At 59.5% G+C, this 18,150-nt stretch overlaps 2 protein-coding genes across 2 annotated transcripts; one reads left to right on the plus strand and one right to left on the minus strand.

Annotated features, from left to right (window-relative positions):
- Positions 1-4,018: 4,018 nt before the first annotated feature.
- Positions 4,019-7,148, minus strand: LOC111176067 (uncharacterized). Its single transcript, XM_089906288.1, is given in 8 exon segments — positions 4,019-5,218; positions 5,221-5,293; positions 5,295-5,437; positions 5,510-5,588; positions 5,772-5,843; positions 5,961-6,358; positions 6,503-6,554; positions 6,556-7,148. Coding segments are annotated over 8 exon segments (1,914 nt in total). The 5' UTR covers positions 7,081-7,148; the 3' UTR covers positions 4,019-4,646.
- A 1,185-nt stretch (positions 7,149-8,333) lies between these two features.
- Positions 8,334-9,248, plus strand: DIO3 (iodothyronine deiodinase 3). Its single transcript, XM_022575848.1, has one exon. It carries the CDS (start codon positions 8,334-8,336, stop codon positions 9,246-9,248), a length of 915 nt encoding a protein of 304 aa, XP_022431556.1.
- Positions 9,249-18,150: the final 8,902 nt, after the last annotated feature.

Consider the following 18,150-nt stretch of genomic DNA (forward strand, 5'->3'; position numbering starts at 1 on the left):
GGGACACGGGTCCTCCGAGAAGGGTGCTGCATCTCCCTCCCTGTCGCTGACGCTGGCCAGTCCTCCAGCCTCATATGGCTGTGGCAGGGGAGGGGTGAGGGGGGACCTGAGACCCTATGGAAATGCGTCTTCCCTCGAGACCGGGCTTGAGTCAGACAGGCTGGGTCTGGTCCAGCTTGGGCACCGGCTCCTACGTGACCTTGGGCCAGGCGCCAGGAGGGCAGGGTGAGGGTGCGACCAGCTCCAGTCCTGGCTCCATCCCCATGGCAGAGGGTCCTGCATACCTCCCGGTGCCCCGAGCTTCCCCGGTAGCTCTGCAGGCCCTCACTCCCGTGTGGGTGCTCTGCCGGGACCTCCCTGAGCCAGCAGGATGTGAGCAGACACAGAACCAGCAGTGGCTTCAAACGAGCTCGTGCATCAGGGCCGCTTCCTTTCTATGCCTCTCTGCCATCCCCATGGGATGGGGCCCGGGTGAGCCTGCTGGAGGACGAGGGACCCGTGGAGCAGAGCATCCCAGCCTGGGCCATCCTAGGTGAGCTGACACCAGCCGACACCCAGGCACACCAGGGAGCCCGCCAAGATCATCAGGGCACCCTGAGCCCCTGAACCCCACAGCATGTGAGAAACCGTGCTCGCTGCTGTGTGGTTATTTGTTACCCAGCATCGCAGGAATTGCCGCCTGCTCTGAGACGCGCCGTCACATCCCCTCAAGCAACTGAAGCTTAGAGAGGCTGAGGTCTTGCTCGAGGTCACCCTGGGAGCGGGTTCAAGTCCAGAAGCTCTCCTGGGCCCACCATGCGCTGGCCTGGCAGACAGCTGAGTCAGTCCCAGTCTGCCCTCGGGAAGCCCTAGGTCAGTGAGGGGACACGGGGAAGCACAGCTCTCTGTATTCAAAGTGTAAGGAGAAGGGGCAGTTGTGGAAGGATGAGATCAGCTTGTGCAGCTGGAGAATGAGGTGGCAGGGTCTTCTTGGTCCACTCTGGCTGCACGGTCACCACCACCACCCCCATTCACAGCCCATGAAACCCTGTGACACCACCAGTGCCGGTGAATTTCACCCTTTCAGAGCTGAGCTGCCGCCAACCCCTTCCATCCGATCCGTCAGACACTGGCAAAGGAAAAGCAGCCATATACAGACAGCTGCCATGTGCCAGGCACACCACATCCACGCCCTCCTGAGCTCTCCACAAACCCACAAGCAGAGGGTACTAGCACCCTCCTTCAGAGATGAGCAACCACAGCACAGAGAGGGTCAGGATCGCACCCAAGGCCACACAGCCTAGAGGAGGCGGAGGCGGGATTTGAATCAAGTCTGTGAGATTCCAAAGGTTGAGAGCGACCCCTCAGAGGGAAAGGCCTGGTCCTTACGGGATGGCCTTGGCCGATGGACATCCACACCCTGCCACAGCCCAAAGGCCCTGGAAACGCCATCCTCAGAGAAGTGTTTGCACTGGCTCGCGGCCAGCAGCCCAGCACTCGGCCCGCTCCGCCCGGGGTTAGCTGGCTTCTCCACCAAGGGGAAGGCACCGTGGAGTTTATCCCTCCCGCCATGTTCCCTCTGCTTGTCAGCAACCACCTTTCCCCACACAGTGTGAAATCCCAAAAGCAAAGCTTTATTATGCCCGTGATGCTGAGGCTCGACCCTCTGCCCACCCCCCCCCACCCCCGCCCAGTGCTGGAATCTTCTCCTGAGACCTGCAGACACCTCCAACTCAGTGTGTCCTCAAAGACCACAGCTGACCTCCTCTTCCCCAGGGCTCCCATCAAACTCAGAGGCCACATATCCCCTCCTCCCAGCCTCCCCCCGCCCAGTTCCCCTCCCTCCTCGGGTAGGCCCCTTCTGTCCCCAGAGTACGCTGATTGGACATCTCCTGTTAATCACTGAGTGTGAGCTTTGGAGTCAGACATTAGCTACGTGTTCCTAGGTAAATCACCTCTCTGAGCCTCAGTTTTCTCATCTATAAAATGGGAGTAATAAAAGTTCCTACCTCATTAAAAGGTGGGGTTGAATGATCTGCCCATTTCATAGATGATGAGATGGAGGCACAGAGAGTTCAGGCAACTTGCCCAAGATCACACCCCTTGGCCATGGTAGAGTGACACAGAGGCTGCTGTGACACACAGAGCCACACAGACCCTGCTTTCCCTGAGCCTTCGCGTCTCCCACCAGCTCCTGAAGGTCTCGTCGAAGACAAGGGGCCTTGCCCACGAGCACACCTACCCCTCCCAGGGACCTGGCTGGGCTGGGGGGCTCCTGGAGGGCAGACACCATGCCTAACTCACTGTGCACCCAGACCCCTCTGGGAGCCTGGCATGGACCAGGGCTTGGACTGGGGGCAGGGGGCGGGGCCCCAAAACAGTTCAGGAGGGCACTCTCACCACAAGACAGCCGGGTCTGTGGCGAGCCATCCCCGGAGAGCACACTGCTACCCTCGCCGCTTTACTGGCTGTCTCTGAGCCCTCAGCAATGCCGGGCAAGTGTCCCTGTCTGCTCTGAGCTCCTCGACGCTGGCAGCCACGAGCCTCATGGCATTTAATTTGCACACAGCCCTGGGGTGTCTGCACCATGGTGATCCCCGGATTCAGAGACCCAGGCTGGCTCGCCTCAGAAGCTGTATTGCTGGGATGCCGACCAGCACGGCCACACCCACAGGCGCACATTTCGGGCAGCTGGACTGTCACTTTTGTCTTCTGGACATTGGGAGTCATAGCCAATTGGGTTTAACCACCAGGATATTCAAGGCAAAATCTGTGATGGGTCCATGGCCCATGTGGAGGATGCTGAGGCTGCCCTGGGTCCCCAGTGGGGAGTGGGTCCTTCCTCTTGTTTGCACTTTTTCTTCTCCCCTGTGGCACCCGTGCTATTCCATGGCTTCCTGCAAGAGGCTTGAAGTGCACTTCAGAACAAGGCCGGGTGTAAACAGACACACACGCACACACATGCACAGCAGGCCCTGCCCGGCGTCAGTAACGTGAATACAGCACAGCCACAATGTCAGGCTCACCTCTCAGTCGAGGAAACTGAGACCTGGAGAAGCAAAGTGATTTGGGGGGCGTCTGCTGGCTGGTTGCACCCCACCTTTTTCCAGAGAGGGTAAGAGATGGACAGGACAGACTGACCCCAAAGATGGCTCTCCAGCCAGCTTTAGGGCTCAGAGCAGGGTCTGCCAGTCACACGAGTGGCCAAGCCTCCCACCGTCCCTCTAGCCCCAGGCAGGTCCCACAGCCACGGCCTCCCACACAGGCCCTTGGGCAAGGAGTCGGCCCAGCCTCCGCAGGGTCTGGCCGAACACTAGGCAGCGTGGAGGATGCTCAGTTGGGTCTGAGCTCAGGGCAGAACAAGTCAGAGCCAGGCCGGGTTTGAGAGTTAGGGATGGGCCGCAATGTGAGGTTCCAGGGCTGTGGCAGGAATGGGGCAGGTGAAAGATGGGCTGGGAGCAGGTACTGAGGACCTGAGGCCACAGGCACCTTCTGGCCTCAAGTGGGGGTCTCATCAGCCCCAGAGCGGCATGCAGGGGCAGGGCCCAGAGGACTTCCTAGAACCTTCTGGAACCTTCTGGAATTGTGGAGGAAGAGCACAAGAAGGCACTGGAAAGCGGTCATCCAACCCCCTTGCAGTGCAGATGAGGCCAGAGGGAGGGACAGGACACAGCCAGGTCACCAGCAGGTAGCCAGGGCCTCACCTCCAGGCCTTCCCCTCTCTTCGACCGGGAGCCCCGGGCCTCCCCCAGTCCTGGGATGCTGCCAACAGACCTGCTCCATCCAAGCTCTGGGGCCCCAGCAAGCTCTCCGGCCCTGGGTCCCAGGCTGCCAACCACCCCAGGGCCCCACCGTCAGCTCCCGGGAGGGTGCCCGGCCGGGGTGTGTCACGTGAAGAGGGATGGAGACCCTCTGTGTCAAGGACACCTCTAAGCCCAGACCGCTGAGGCCGCAGCCGCCAACCCACCTGCAGGGCGTCCACCCTTCAGCCGAGCCAAGCTGGAGTTGAGAGAGGTCGGGTCAGAGGGGAGGTTTGGAAAGAAGAAATCACTCTTGAAGCAAAAAAAAAGGGTGAGCACATTTGGGGGACGGCCCGGGTACCCGTGGGAGGACCTGCTTATCCCAGGAAGGGAAACCGATGGGCCAGCGGCCAGGGGACGGGTGGATTCGGGGACCCGGGGACTGCCTGCCCATGGCCCCAGTCCTCACTCTGCCCAGCCGCAGACACGCCCTACCTCGCTCACAGCTGCCTGCCAGCGTGCAAAAGGGCACGATGAAATATCTTGAAGTCCGCCCGAAACAAGTTTTCAATTAGTCCACACTGCACGCAGGTACTCATTTCACAAAGGTTTATTGGGCTCCTCCGGGGTGCTGGGTGCAGGTTAGTCACTGCAGAGGATCCCAGCCGGGCCTGAGTAGCAGCCGACACAGAAACTAGTGGTGAAACATGCCCGGGCTGAGGACGCGGCTGTGACGAAGGGAGAGGGCACAGGAGGGCGAGGAGGGAGGGCTCAGCTCCCCCAGTGGGGACGGGGCAGGCTGGACCCAGGTGGAGGTGAAGGCAGAGGAAGAGAAAAAATGGGTGTCGCCAGGGGAGGGAGGAGGGTAGAGGCAACAGCATGAGAGGAGGCTCAGAGGCAGGACAGGGCCTGGGATCTCCCAGAGCATCAGGAGGCCAGTGGAGGGGGCAGGGGAGACAGAGAGTCAGTAGCCAAGGAGGGCTGGGGCCCAGAAGCCAGGTCACTATGACGCTGGGCAAGGACACAGCCAAGGACACAGCCGTCACTCTGCGACCCTCTTCGGCAGGTGTGCCGGCGGCTGCCCCTTCTCCTCCCTAAAGCTCCAGGAGGCCCTCTGTAGGGTGGCCGGACCCGCCCCATGGTAAGTCTCAGCGTCAACCTCCCTGGCGCTGGGAGCTGCTCTACCCATAGGGAGACAGAGGCCGTGCCCACCGCACTCCCACCCACCAAGCCCCACACGGGGCAGTGTGGCAGAGGGGTCGGAGACAAGCCTTCCCTGTGTGGGTACCCAGCCCCCGGAGTACAGTCTGGGAAGAGGGGAGGCCCTCCCCACCCCGCCCCGGATGTTCCAGGGCCCCAGCTGCCTGCCCCTCCCCCTAGCCCGTGTCCAAGTTGCTCCTGGACACCAAATGGACCCCGTCCAACTTGTCTTTCCCTTTCTTTCCCCTGCCCGCCCCCTGCTGGAGCTGCTGGAGGGCAGGCAGGAAGGAGGCCAGCCTGCCCAGCCCAGTGGCGTGGGCACAGCCCCAGCTCCAACTCTGGTCCCCCTGGGCCCGAGGCTCAGTGCTCCCAGAGTCCCAGGTAGGACTTGGCCTTGGGCCAGGACAGGTCAGGGCAGGATGGGCAGCTGGTAGGAAGGGCCCTGGGGAGGTGGGGAAGGGGGCAACGGCTGCCTGGGAGGACAGAGGGAGGGAGGAGTGGGGCGGAGGTACAGAGCACTGGAGTGAGTCACCACACCAGGGTCTGTGTCCCAAAGGCCAGTATCACCTGGACCTTGGGCCTGTCCTCACCTGCACTAGCGTCTGTGGGAGCCAGATGGTCCTGAGCACCTTGTCCGATGTCCTGGAATCCCAAGGTGTGAGGTGTAGCCTGCCAGCCCAAGGAACAGAAGCACATCCACCGGAACAGCTGACAGCCCTGAGGGCAAAGCACTGCTGCCCTGAGCCTCCCTGGGGCCAGAGGGCTTGTGGGTTGGTGGTCTCGCTGGATGCCCACAGAGGGTCCAGAGGGACCAGTCTTGCCTCTGCGCCAGCCCACGTCTTCCCCACGCACCACCACCACCGCCACATCCCAGGCAGCTCCGAAGGCTCTCCAAGCCCGTGGTGGCTTTTTAATTTTCTGAGGCTAAATGTGGAAAGGGGGTAGGGGGTACTGCCCCATGCCCCTAGCCCAGTTCCTGTGTGGGTAGGGGCAGGGCACAGGTCCGAGACTGGCACCCCGAAGAAATCAAGGAAGCAGGGCTGGAGGGTCTGTGCAACAAAAGTTGGGGCTTCCTCGGCCCCTGCCCGGGAAGGGGCAACCTCGGGCCCCCAAAACGCCTCTCAGAGACCAGCCAAGTAGAAGACTTCTCTCCCTATTCCCCCCCGCCTCCCCCGCAAAAAATAAGGCAAGGAACCGATTTGCCAACTCAGAGGTGCCCTGCGGGGGTGGGGAGCAGGCAGGGGGGACGCCACCCCCCCAGCCAGGTTTGGATCGGGGAGAATTCCCTAACCCACCTGAAGAACCCCCCTTACCCACGGTGGTGAGGGGCGGTGCGGGGCCGCTGAGAAGAGCGGGGAGGAGGCTGCCTTTCCTCTGGGTGGGAAGTTCCCCGGCTGCGCAGCCCCCAACGCCGCCACCCCAGGCAGCAGAGAAATCTCCTGGCTGGAAGAAAGAGCAAAGGGTCTACCTTCACGCCCCGGCCTTCCTTCCACTCGGGTCTTGACCTGCTGGAGCCACGGTCCCAGGTGGGAGCTCGCGGGTCAGAGGGTCCCGCCAAGGCCGCGAAAACCGGAGGAGAGGACCCCTGCCCAAGATGGGCATCTCCCCCCGCGCCCGCTGGGGCCCGGTGAGTCCTAGGTTGGGGGCTCCTTGCCCCGAGGTTGACTCCTCCGGACTTGTGTCCTCGCCGCCGCCGCCGAGAGCGGTGCCCTCGCCGGGTACGGCCCAGCGAGCTCCCACCTCCGCCCGGGGCGCGAGCGCTGTCTCCGTCCCGGGAAGAAGTTAGGCGGCCGGTCCCCGGGGCGGGTGGCGCACGGGACGCAGGCGGCAGTGGCGCCGGACTCGGGCTCAGCCACCGCCGCCCCAGGCGAGTCCCCGCGACCGCGAGGGCGTCCCGTGAGGCTCGACTCCCCAGGGGTCCAAATCGCTCGCGACCGAGTCCAGGCCTCGCCCCGGGGGGCAAGGCGGGCCGAGGCTCGGCGGGCCTGGCTCCCGGCTTCGGGGACCCCAGGTCAAGGTACTCCCCGCCCCGCCGCCCCAAGTCGCCGACCCCGCGCCGCGCGCAGCGAGTCATCAGCAGATCTCGGACACGGCGGCAGGGCCGACCCCGGCCCCACGGAGTTGGGGAGTTGCCCCGCACCCTAAAAGCCTCCACACACATTCCCCGTTGAGAGTACGCACTTCCCGCGTCCCGGCGCCTCCGCAGTGAGTCGAGCCGCAGCGCTCCGGGTCGGCGAAGGTGGCTCAGCGCGGGCGCTCCAGTCTCGACGTTCCCGGGGCAGAGAGCAACGTCCGGGGACGCACGGGACGGGTGCGCCCGGCGGCCGGGTTTGCGCCGGGCGAGGCGAGCGGCAAGAGGGGAGCGCTCCGGCGTTCAGGCAACAGCTACCCCTAGTGGGAGAGCCGCCCGGGGCCGCCGCCGCCCCGCGCCCGCCGCCCAGCGCCCCGCGCCCGCCGCATCCCGCGCCCGGAGCGCTCCCGGCTCAGCTGGGGCGCAGGGACGGTGCTGCCTTCCCCGGCCCTCTGCGTCTCCGGCGCCGGGCGGTAACGGGCCCGCCGGCTCTGCCCTCCGCACCTCCCCGCCGGGCCCCGGAGGCCGCTGACCCGAGAACTGCGGCGCCGAGCCGGGGCGCGATGGGACGGGGCGGGCGCGGCCGGGGCGGCGCTCGGCGGCCTCGGGCGGCTGCGGGGGTCGCAGAGCGCGGTGTGCGTGGCGGGGCGATGCGGGGGGCGGCCGTGTGCGAGGCGCGAGTGTGAGCGCGCGCGGGAGGCGGGCGGGCTCCGGAAGGCGAGCGGCACCCGCGGGCGAACGCGGCAGGCGGCGGGGGCCCAAAGTTGCCTCCTCGCGGGCCCGCGTCCCTGGCGGGGCGGGAGCCAGGGCCGGCGAAGCGGCGGCCGCGGACCCGGCCTCCCGCGGCACCTGGGCAGCGGCCCCGCACGAGCAGCAGCGGCGGGGGCGGCGTTGGCGGCGGCGCGCGGGAAGCGAACCGGAGCTCCGGCGCAGCGCGGCGGCCGCCGGGGAGCTCGGCTCAGGTGCGCGGCGAGGGGGGCGCGGGCCGGAGCTGGGCCGCCGGGACCGGGACGGCGCGGCGCTCGCGCTCGCCGGAGGACCTCCGCCGCGGACCGGGTCCCAGCTTCAGCTGCCCGTCCCGGGCGCCCGCTGAGGTCCGGGTTACCCGCCCCCGCGAGCGGGCTTCGGGGCCCGGCCCCGCCCCCGCCGGCCCCCGGCCGGGCCGCCCCGCCCTCCGGCCGCCGGTGCCAGCGCTCGGCCCGCGATTTCTAAGGCACTGGCCGCGCCGCCGGGCGATCCCTCCGGGCTCCAGTTGCAAGGGGGCGGACCCGGGCCGGAGGTGGAGTCTCCCGCCAATTGAAGCCTCGGCTATAAATTGAGCTCCCCGCAGAGCCCAAGCCCAGATGCCTCGCCAAGCCACCCCGCGTTTGGTGGTGGGGGAAGGTAGAGGGTCCCAGGGGGCTCTGGGGGGCGCCGCCACCATGCTCCGCTCCCTGCTGCTTCACTCCCTGAGGCTCTGCGCCCAGACCGCCTCGTGCCTCGTGCTCTTCCCGCGCTTCCTCGGCACGGCCTTCATGCTCTGGCTGCTCGACTTCCTGTGCATCCGCAAGCATTTACTGGGCCGCCGACGCCGGGGTCAGCCCCAGACTGAAGTGGAGCTCAACAGCGATGGCGAGGAGATGCCCCCCGACGACCCGCCTATCTGCGTGTCCGACGACAACCGCCTGTGCACCCTGGCGTCGCTGAGGGCAGTGTGGCACGGCCAGAAGTTGGATTTCTTCAAGCAGGCACACGAAGGCGGTCCGGCGCCCAACTCCGAGGTGGTCCTGCCCGACGGCTTCCAGAACCAGCACATCCTCGACTACGCCCGAGGAAACCGCCCGCTGGTGCTCAATTTCGGCAGCTGCACCTGACCACCGTTCATGGCGCGTATGAGCGCCTTCCAGCGCCTGGTCACCAAGTATCAGCGCGACGTGGACTTCCTCATCATCTACATTGAGGAAGCACACCCTTCGGACGGCTGGGTCACCACGGACTCTCCCTACAGCATCCCGCAGCACCGCAGCCTGGAGGACCGGGTCAGCGCAGCGCGGGTACTGCAGCAAGGTGCTCCCGAATGCTCTCTCGTCCTCGACACCATGGCCAACTCTAGCAGCTCCGCCTACGGCGCCTACTTCGAGCGCCTCTATGTCATCCAGAGTGGCACCATTATGTACCAGGGCGGCCGTGGCCCTGATGGCTACCAGGTCTCCGAGCTGCGCACCTGGCTGGAGTGCTACGATGAGCAGCTGCATGGCCCTCAGACCCGTCGAGTGTAAACAGCCAATGGACAATTGACTGAACTTGGCGGGCTATGCCTTCGAGCCTTCGAAGCCCACGTGCAAACGCACCCAAACAAAGGCAGGCTTGGTGAGGGCCCAGTGACACAGCTGTGCTGAGCCATGGATCTGAGGCTGAGTCTGCGCTCTCAGCCAAGCCACCTGAAGACTCTCCTCCGCCCCGCCCCCCGCCCCCAGACTCTGCCTTTGTGACTGCCCTTGCCTGTACTTGCCTGGCTCGCTCTAAATCCCCTTCTGAGTGCGGAGGCAGCGCCACCCTTGCCTGTGTGCCCCTGGACTTGTCCTCGCAGAGGCCCCTGCCACGCGATCTCACACGCCCTCCTCAGAAGAGAATAGCCAGTGTGCCTTTAGCCAGGCGCAGTGGCCCCGCGCGAAGAGACTGGCTGCGCCCGCGCGCCCTGAGCGCAGCTGGGTTCCAGCAGCGCGAGCCGCTCGCCTTAGTTGCCTGGCACCCACACCTGTCGCGCACGGGGAAGGGATGCCCTGCTGCTTTTGTGTCTATTTCTTGTCCCCGAGTTGGGGGAGGAGGTTTGGGGTGGGGAGGGGTGGGCAGGGTTATTTCCCCTCCCTTTATTTTCGGTGCTCACGAGCCCCGCTGCTGATGACGAACTGTCTCTAACTGGTCTTGACCACGAGCTGGTTCTGAATTGCAGGAGGCCCGCAGTAGCGCCTAAAACGAGAGGGGAAAGTGCTCTGGGTTTCCATGTGGAAACCGCGTCGACGGGGTGGGAGAGGGAGGTTGGGGAACTGCTTCGGGACAGAGGAATACGGCTTGGGAGGCATTGGCGAGGTTCGCAGCGCCCCAGGGAGAAGGAAGGGGCTGGGGCTCCTGGCACACGGGGTTTGAGTGGTGGAGTCTGGGGGGGAGAGCCTGGGAACCCCGAACGAGGGGTCTCCCAGGCAAAGCTGCCGACTGCGGGGCCAGAAAACGGGGGGTCCCTGATCCGAAGGCCATTTAGTGAGTGTTTTACTGGAAATATTCCCTGTATATAAACTTCTTTTTACACTACAACAATAAAGGCTTGAAGTAAATTGCTTTCGGGTTGCCTTCGGTCCCTTTATTTTTTCTTCCCTCTGAATAGCGGTAGTAATTAAACACAAATCTCTCCTCTCCCTCGCGCCCCCATAGTGACCCTGGGGGGAAGGGTGGAGAGAAGGAGCCTACGCTAGCGGGGGCGCTGGAGGGGAAGGAAGAAGGAAAGGGGTCCGTGGCGGTGCCCGGGAGGCGCACAGGCACGCACGCAACCGCGGTGGGGAACGTGAGGTCGCGAGGAGAGCTAAGAAGTCGAGCCCGGCTGGGTCCTGGAAGGAGGCGGGAGAGGCAGCGGGGCCCGCACTTGCCACCGCGCGCGCGCACACACGCACGCAGTTACAGCTGACCCTGCAGCCTCCCATCTAACTTCCCCCAGCGACAGTCGATGGGGGGAGGGGACGGTGTGGGGGAGGGCCGGGGGACTTTGGACCCGGTAGGTCTGGGCTCACGCCCACCGCGGGCACCTCTGCGCACCTGGATCCTCCCTAACCCCCTTCTAGCACCTCCCTACTCCCTCGCGCCCTTCTCGAACCTACAAGATTGTCTCCCCCACCCCCCAATCTCCGCCTGGCTGCTGGGGTCCCCGGGAGGCGCTACTAGAATAGCGCAAGGTGGCGGAGGGAGGGGCGACGGGGGAGGGAGAGCGGGCCTGCAGCGCCATCGCTCTAGCAGCAGCTCCTACTGCGGGGCGGGGGTGGCGCCGCGTGCGCCCCCTGCCCAGGACACACCCCCCTCTTGCCCCTCCGCCGCTTCCCCAAGTTCAAGCCAAACCTCGTCACCACCCCCAACGCGCTCGGGTCTGGGAAGCTGAGGAGAGCGTGGTGGCTGAGCTGAGGGAGACCAGAAAGAGAGGGATGGTGGTGGCCGGGACCGGGGCTGGGAGAGGAGGGGGTCGTGGCTTTGGGCATAGACCCCCGCCCGCTGCCCAGGCCAGGCGCTCTGCCGCAGTCCCCGCTCTCACAATCTCCCCTGTTGCTCCCCAGGTGAGGAAGACTCCGGGAGAGCGAGATTAGCTCGGCCCCCTCCCTCTGCTATTGACCCCTTGAGCAGAAAAGTGGGTCGGGGGAGACAGAGGAAGGAGCGCTGAGGAGGGAGTCCGTGGACCGGGAGTCGGGGTAGGCGAGCAGCCTAACCTCCCCGGCCAGAGAACCCAGGACCATCCCAGTCCCGGGAAGGGGCGGGGGGCGGTGTCGGTGAGCGCCTGGGTGTGAGCGCTCGCGCTTGAAGCTGGGGCGTGGGGTAGTGGGGGTCTGCGGGGATGAGTGGAGGAGAAAGGCCCCTGCTCCACCAACGCCGCCTCCAATTTCCCGCCCAGCCCCCACGCCGCTCCTCCGTGAAACTTTTTGGAACTGACACCCTGAGCTGGGGAATTTTTTTTTTTTTTTGCTTTAAAAGTATTTAAATTGAAAAAAAATTACTTTTAAGAAAAACTTGGCACAGATGGTATTTCTGCGTCTCCTCCCATCCCCCTCCTCCCGCGCGCTTCTTCTCACCCCAAAACCCCCAAGAAGAATACTGAGCAAGCGGCGGGGAAGCGCCCGGACGCCGGGGAGGACCCGCCCAGAGCTCTTGCGCGCGCCGCCCGGCGGTGGGGGGGGGGCGCTTGGTGGCCGGGAGGAAGCGGAGGGAAGCCCGGGACGGCGGGGCGCCGCCGCGGGGTTCCCACTGCGTGCTCGGGCAGCTCCTCGACCCGGTCCTCCACTTGGGGGACTAGTTGGACGCGCTGAGCGCCCTGCCCTCCCCGTGGAGGCTGCGCCCCCTGAGCCTCCTCGGGCTTCCCGGACCGAAACTCGGAGCGCTCGGCGCCGGGACCTGCGGCTCCTGCCGCAGCCTGCGCGGCCCGGTGCGCTCACCGCTCCAGGGGCGCCCCGGCCACCCCCTCTTCTTTCTCTTCTCCGGCCTCTGTCTCCCTTCCTCCCCTTCATCAGTCCGTTGCCTTCTCGCTCTTCCTTTTCCCTCCTTTTCTTGTTTCTTTCTCTCCTTTCTTTTTCCCCCTTTAAAACCTCCCCTTCTTACAAAAAGAATGCATGCTCATTGCCGAAAACACAGAAAAGTCCCAAGAAAATAAAATCAACCTAAGGTAACCTCCTGGTGTGTGCACTTTCTCACTTGCCTCTCGCATTCAAGAACGGGATTATCCTTTTACAGGCTGGCATTAACTTTTGACTCCCTGGCACCCCTCTTTCCGTGCACCCCTCCCCTCTTTCCCTGTCTGTAAATAAGTATTGAATGACTCCAGGCCACGTCTTGGACCAGAGGGCCAGAGATGGCTCCATGGGCGCCCCAGGTGGGAGGGATGCTTCATTGTTGTAAACATTCTTCAAACTGTGCCCAAGGCTCTACACACTTTCACCCCGCTAGCACGTTTCTTAAAGTGAAATTGCTAGACACATGCACATCTATAAGATGCCTGTTTTGCCACATTTTGCTAAACTGCCTTCTAGAAAATCTATTTGATTTTATTGTTTTGTATTTTCCCGGTGCGCGCTCTCTCTCCCTTATTTTTAAGTGAAAAATATGAAGATACGACATAAATGCATTTTCAATATTAAATTTTAAATACAGAAGAACATACAGCAGAAAGTGCTTGCTTAGATCAGGAGTTTTCAAACTGCATGTCACGTCCCAGCGGTGGGTCAAAAACAACTTCTCAGATCAAGTCAAGCATTTTGGAGAACTGAAATGGAATCAATACCATGTAAACACCAAGGTACATGTCACCTAAGGTAACTATGGTTTCCTGAAACTTTGTTTTAACTGTGCGTGTGTGTGTGTGCACGTGTGCACACACACAAGCAATGTGGCTGATGTGAAATGTATTTCTCCCGAGGGACTAAAAATGTTTGGAAATGTTTGAAAGCCACCACCAACTGTCCCCAGTCTTTCCATCTCCAGACGGCCCCTGTGAACTGTTTTGTGTGTTTCCTTCCAGACTCTACTTCACCGATTGACAACCCTATCCAAGCACATTCTCAGATCTAGTTTCCGTCATTCTGTCGTCAGGATCATGCTGCAGAGTGTTTGATGATCACCCACACCGGCCCCACACACTTTTCATGCCGTTCCCTATCCCGGCATCCTCTGCCCATCCATACATCTAGTCTCAGCAGGTCTGTGCCTGCAGGATAACTTGTGCCAGGCACCATTTAGATGTCTGAGTGCCCCCCACCCCCAGAAGGAACTCATCTCTGCCCTCAAGGGATGCTCAGAGCAATGGGCAGGAGGGGGTGAGACAGCCGTCATTCTTATCATTACCATCACCAGCATCATCATTAGTATTTTCAAGGTCCATGTCAGCTTAGCACACGGTTTAGCCTTAAGCAGGGAGAGGGGCATGAAAGGAGTTCCTAGAGAAGGTCTTATTTGCCCCTTGAAGACACAAGTGCCTCCTCCAGGCAGACGGCGAAGGAAGGGCATCCTTGGCAGAGGGCACTGCCAGTGCAAAGCCACGGAGACGTAAAAGTGCAAGTTGTGTTCAGAAAACAATACCTGAAGGAAATAAACTGTTGGGTAAAGGGCTAGTTAGGTAACCAAGAGGTCCGTGGCCTCCTATTTATAGTATCCAGACATCCATCTGCAGAGAAGTAACATTTCCAACTGTGGGACTACCCACACGTGCCATAGTAGGAAGTGACATCTGAGTGTTTGATCTAGGGGCCAGGCACTGGGCAGAGTGCTTTATCAGAATTATTGGATTTGGTCATCCTCACATCCCTCTTAGATGAGTACGATCATTAGCCCCATTTCAAGGATGAAGAAACTGAGACTTGGCGTGGTTGGAGTGAGCTGGGCCAAGGGGTTATGGGCTGAATTGTGTCCACCCCCAAAAGTCATATGTCGAAGCCCTAACCCCTAGCCCCTCAGAATGTGACCTTATTTGGAGACAGGATCTTTAAAGAGGTAATAAGTTAGTATGAGGGCATCGGGGTGGGCCCTAATCCAATCTGACTGGTGTCCTTAAAAGAAGAGCTTAAGACACAGACACACACAGAGGGATGACCCTGTGAGGACACAGGGAGAAGACGGCCATCTACGAGCCAAGGAGAGAGCCCTCAGGAGAAACCAACTCTGCTGACACCTTGATCTCAGACTCACAGCCTCCAGAATTGTGAGCATAAATTCCTGTTGTTTAAGTCACGCAGTCTGTGGGACTTTGTGACAGCAGCCCTACAAAGTGAAATACAAGATCATGGACTAGAAAGCAGCTTTGACCACAGGCCTCTCTGCCCCTAGTGTCCGGGGTTTAACATCAGGCTACACAGAGTCCCTCTCACAGTGGCTAAATGATCAAGGACCTCGAGTCTCCCCCATGCAGACCGTTTGCTCCCTCTGTGGTTACATGAAAACGCAGCTCGTAGGACAGTGGGTCTGATTTGGGCAGTGAGTGTGCGTGCTCGTTTTTAATATCTGCAAAGAAACACACACATGCAGCTCTGGAAAAATCTATCCCAAGGAATTCACAGTAGCTGTCTCTGTGTGGGCGGGATTATGAGTGTTTTCTTACTTTCTTCTTGTTGCTTGTCTGTAGCCTGTTATTTTTCTGTAGTGAACGTGTATTGCTCTTATGACAGAAAAATAAGACTAAAAACAGAAAAAACAATGGCTGTAGCAAGTAGAAACCCAGATGTCAGGGCAGAGAGAGGTTCTGGCTGGAGATGGGGAGCTCTGGACCAGACCCAGGGGTGGGAGGTGGGCGCTGGGTGGGGTGGCGCTGAGATAAGAGACATTGGAAAGGGAGGAAGGGGATAAGGCTGCTAAACAAAGTACAGGACATCAGTTAAATTTGAATTTCAGATAAACGACAAAAATTTTTTTAGTATAGGTATATCCCAAATATTGCATGGATATACTTTTACTAAACCAAAATTATTCATTGTTTATCTGAAATGCAAATTTAACTGGACATCCTGCCTTGTTTTTTTTCTAAATGTGACAGTCCTAAGGGGGGAGGTGACAATAATGCAATCTCTCAGGCCCAGGCAGGGCCAGCCTCAGAGCTCAAAGGACCAGAGGTGGGAAAGGTAAAGCCGTGGTCTCTAAGATCTTGAGCTCCATCTTCCAGAGGCAGCTGGGCCTCTGTGGCCAGAGAGAGGCCCCCAGACTCCCCAGGGACTGTACCTGGCGACCTGGAGCCAAGGAAGAAAGGGCCATCAGTTCAGCCAGTTATGTCATTTGCAGGGCCCAGTGCAAAAGGAAAATGCAGAGCCCCTTGTACAAAAAGCAGGGGGCAAGGGGCCAGTAAAAGTACAAAATATAACACATTTTCCTTTCTTTCCTGGTACCTCAACTTGTGGTGTTTATTTGTTGCTTAACATCATTATCAATAACGAAAAATTAGCATTTTGGATGGTGTATTAGGCTGGGTTCTCCAGAGAAACAGAGCCAACGGGAGAGAGAGGGAGAGAGATTTACGATAAGGAATTGGCTCATGTGATTATGGAGGCTGACAAGTCCAAGATTTGCCGTGGGCAACCCAGAGGCCCGGAGGGCCGTTCACATAAGTTCTAGTCCAAGTCCGAAGGCCCAAGACCCAGGAGAGCTGATGGAATAAGTCCCAGTCTGAGTCTGAGTCTGAAGGCAGAAGAAGACTGATGTCCCAGCCCCAAGACAGTCAGGCAGAAAGAGCGAATTCTCCCTCCCTCCCTTTTATCCTGGTCAGGCCCTCAACTGATTGGACGAGGCCCACCCACACTGAGAGAGCAATCTGCTTTCCTTAGTCTCCTCAGATTCCAATGTTAACCTCATCCAGAAACACCCCACAGACTCACACAGAACCATGTTTGGCCAAATGACTGGACACCCCACAGCCCAGTCAAGTTGACTCATAACGTTGACCATCTCAGACTATTAGCACGAGTTTTGCCATTCATCTTTCCAGTTTTAAAGGCAAGTAGAAGAGCATTTAGTCCATAGCATGGAATCACTGAAATTACACACTTTGTACTTTGTAGCTCATACCTGCCCCTGTATTTCATCCTCACCAGCACAGTGGAAATACTGTGCAAACCTGACTCAGCTGCTTCCATCTCACTTCATGGTGCACGTTTTAAGGACACTCTGTTGCTGAGAAAGACAGGATGGAAGGGGAAGGAGCTATGGGCTGCCCGATTGCCCCCCTCCTCCGTGCCATCATGTTCAGGGTAAGTGATCGACTGCTTCCAAACACACCTACACACCTCTGACTCACTCTGAGCCCTGCTTAGCACCCTTCTGTTGCAGGGCTCCTGGCATCCTCTGCTCACCGCATCACGAATGCCACACGGGCACTTGGCAGCAGGGAACCGGGAGGCGCTATCACCTCTGCTCCATGCGTGCTCCTGTGTCCCATCCAACTTCACTTACAAAACACAGTGCAAAGACAAAAAGTATTAAGAATTTCAATTTGCGTCATTTTTAAGACTCCATATATAAGTGACGTCATACGATATTTGTCTTTTTCTGTCTTACTTCGCTTAGTAGGATAATCTCCAGGTCCATCCACGTGGCTGCAAATGGCATTATTTCATTCATTTTTTATGGCTGAGTAATATTCCATTGTAATATTCCACATCTTTATCCATTCTCTGTTGATGGACACTTAGGTTGCTTCCATGTCCTGGCTATTGTAAATAGTACTGCTATGAACAGTGGGGTGCATGTACCTTTTTGAATTAGAGTTTTCATCTTTTCTGCATGCATGCCCAGGAGTGGGATTGCTGGATGTTATGGTAGCTCTATTTTTAGTTTTTTAAGGAACCTCCGTGCTGTTCTCCATAATGGCTGTGCCAATTTACATTCCCACCAACAGTGCAGGAGGGTTCCCTTCTCTCCACACCCTTTCCAGCATTTGTTATTTGTAGATTTGTTGATGATGGCCATTCTGACCTGTGTGAGGTGATGCCTCATTGTAGGTATCACTTATTTACAAAACAGAAACAGACCCACAGACATAGAAAACAAACTTATGGTTACCAAAGGGGAAGTGGGAGAGGGATAAATTAGGAGTTTGGGATTAACAGAGACTCACTACTATATATAAAATAGCTAAACAACAAGGACCTACTGTATAGATCAGGTAACTATATTCAATATCCTGTAATATCCTGTAATGAAAGAATCTGAATATATATATATACATATATACATATATATATTCAGTTATACATATGTAACAGAATCCCTTTGCTGTATACCAGAAACTAACACAACATTGTAAATCACCTATACTTCAATTTATAAAAAAGAATTTCAAGCCGGTGACCACAGAGCGCTGAATCCAGCATGGGGCCCTTTAAGCAAGGGGCGGCCTGTACGGCTGCCCAGGAGGCACACTTGGGAATCCGACCCCTGCAGTCAGACCACCTGGGCCAGCCTTCTCATCACACCCGGCCCAGGCCTGCACGCAACCCCCACACTCACACAGACACACCAGCCGGAGGTGCCAGGAGTAGGGTTGATTTCTGAGGTCAGCACAGTAGACCGGGTTATGGTTGCTCCCAGTTCACCGGGCAGGAGAGTGGAGCTGGGCGATGTTAGGTAACATCCCCGGGATACACGCTGCTGGCCTCCAAAGCCATGTCCCTGGCTCTTCCCGCTGTCCAGGGGGACAACCCCTACTGGGTGTTTGCTCGCCCCGGGCCGGGCGCCGCGAAGATGGCAGGTGGATGCTCACCATCACAGCATGCCAGGACCCTGCTGGCCCAGGGAGGCCAAGGCTTGAGGCAGAGCCGGGGCGGGTAAGGGGAGGTGTGAGGCAGAGGGCGGAATGCGTGCAAAGGCCAGGAAAAGGCACAGCCCGCCATTCAGCCAGAGATGCAGTGCAGGTGTGTGAGGACGCGCCACGTACCTCCATTCTCCAGACCCTCAGTG

This window comes from Delphinapterus leucas, chromosome 2 (genome assembly GCF_059928025.1).
Source record: "Delphinapterus leucas isolate spDelLeu-1000000601 "Yukka" chromosome 2, BTC_Dleu_Yukka2, whole genome shotgun sequence".
Taxonomy (NCBI): Eukaryota; Metazoa; Chordata; class Mammalia; order Artiodactyla; family Monodontidae; genus Delphinapterus; species Delphinapterus leucas.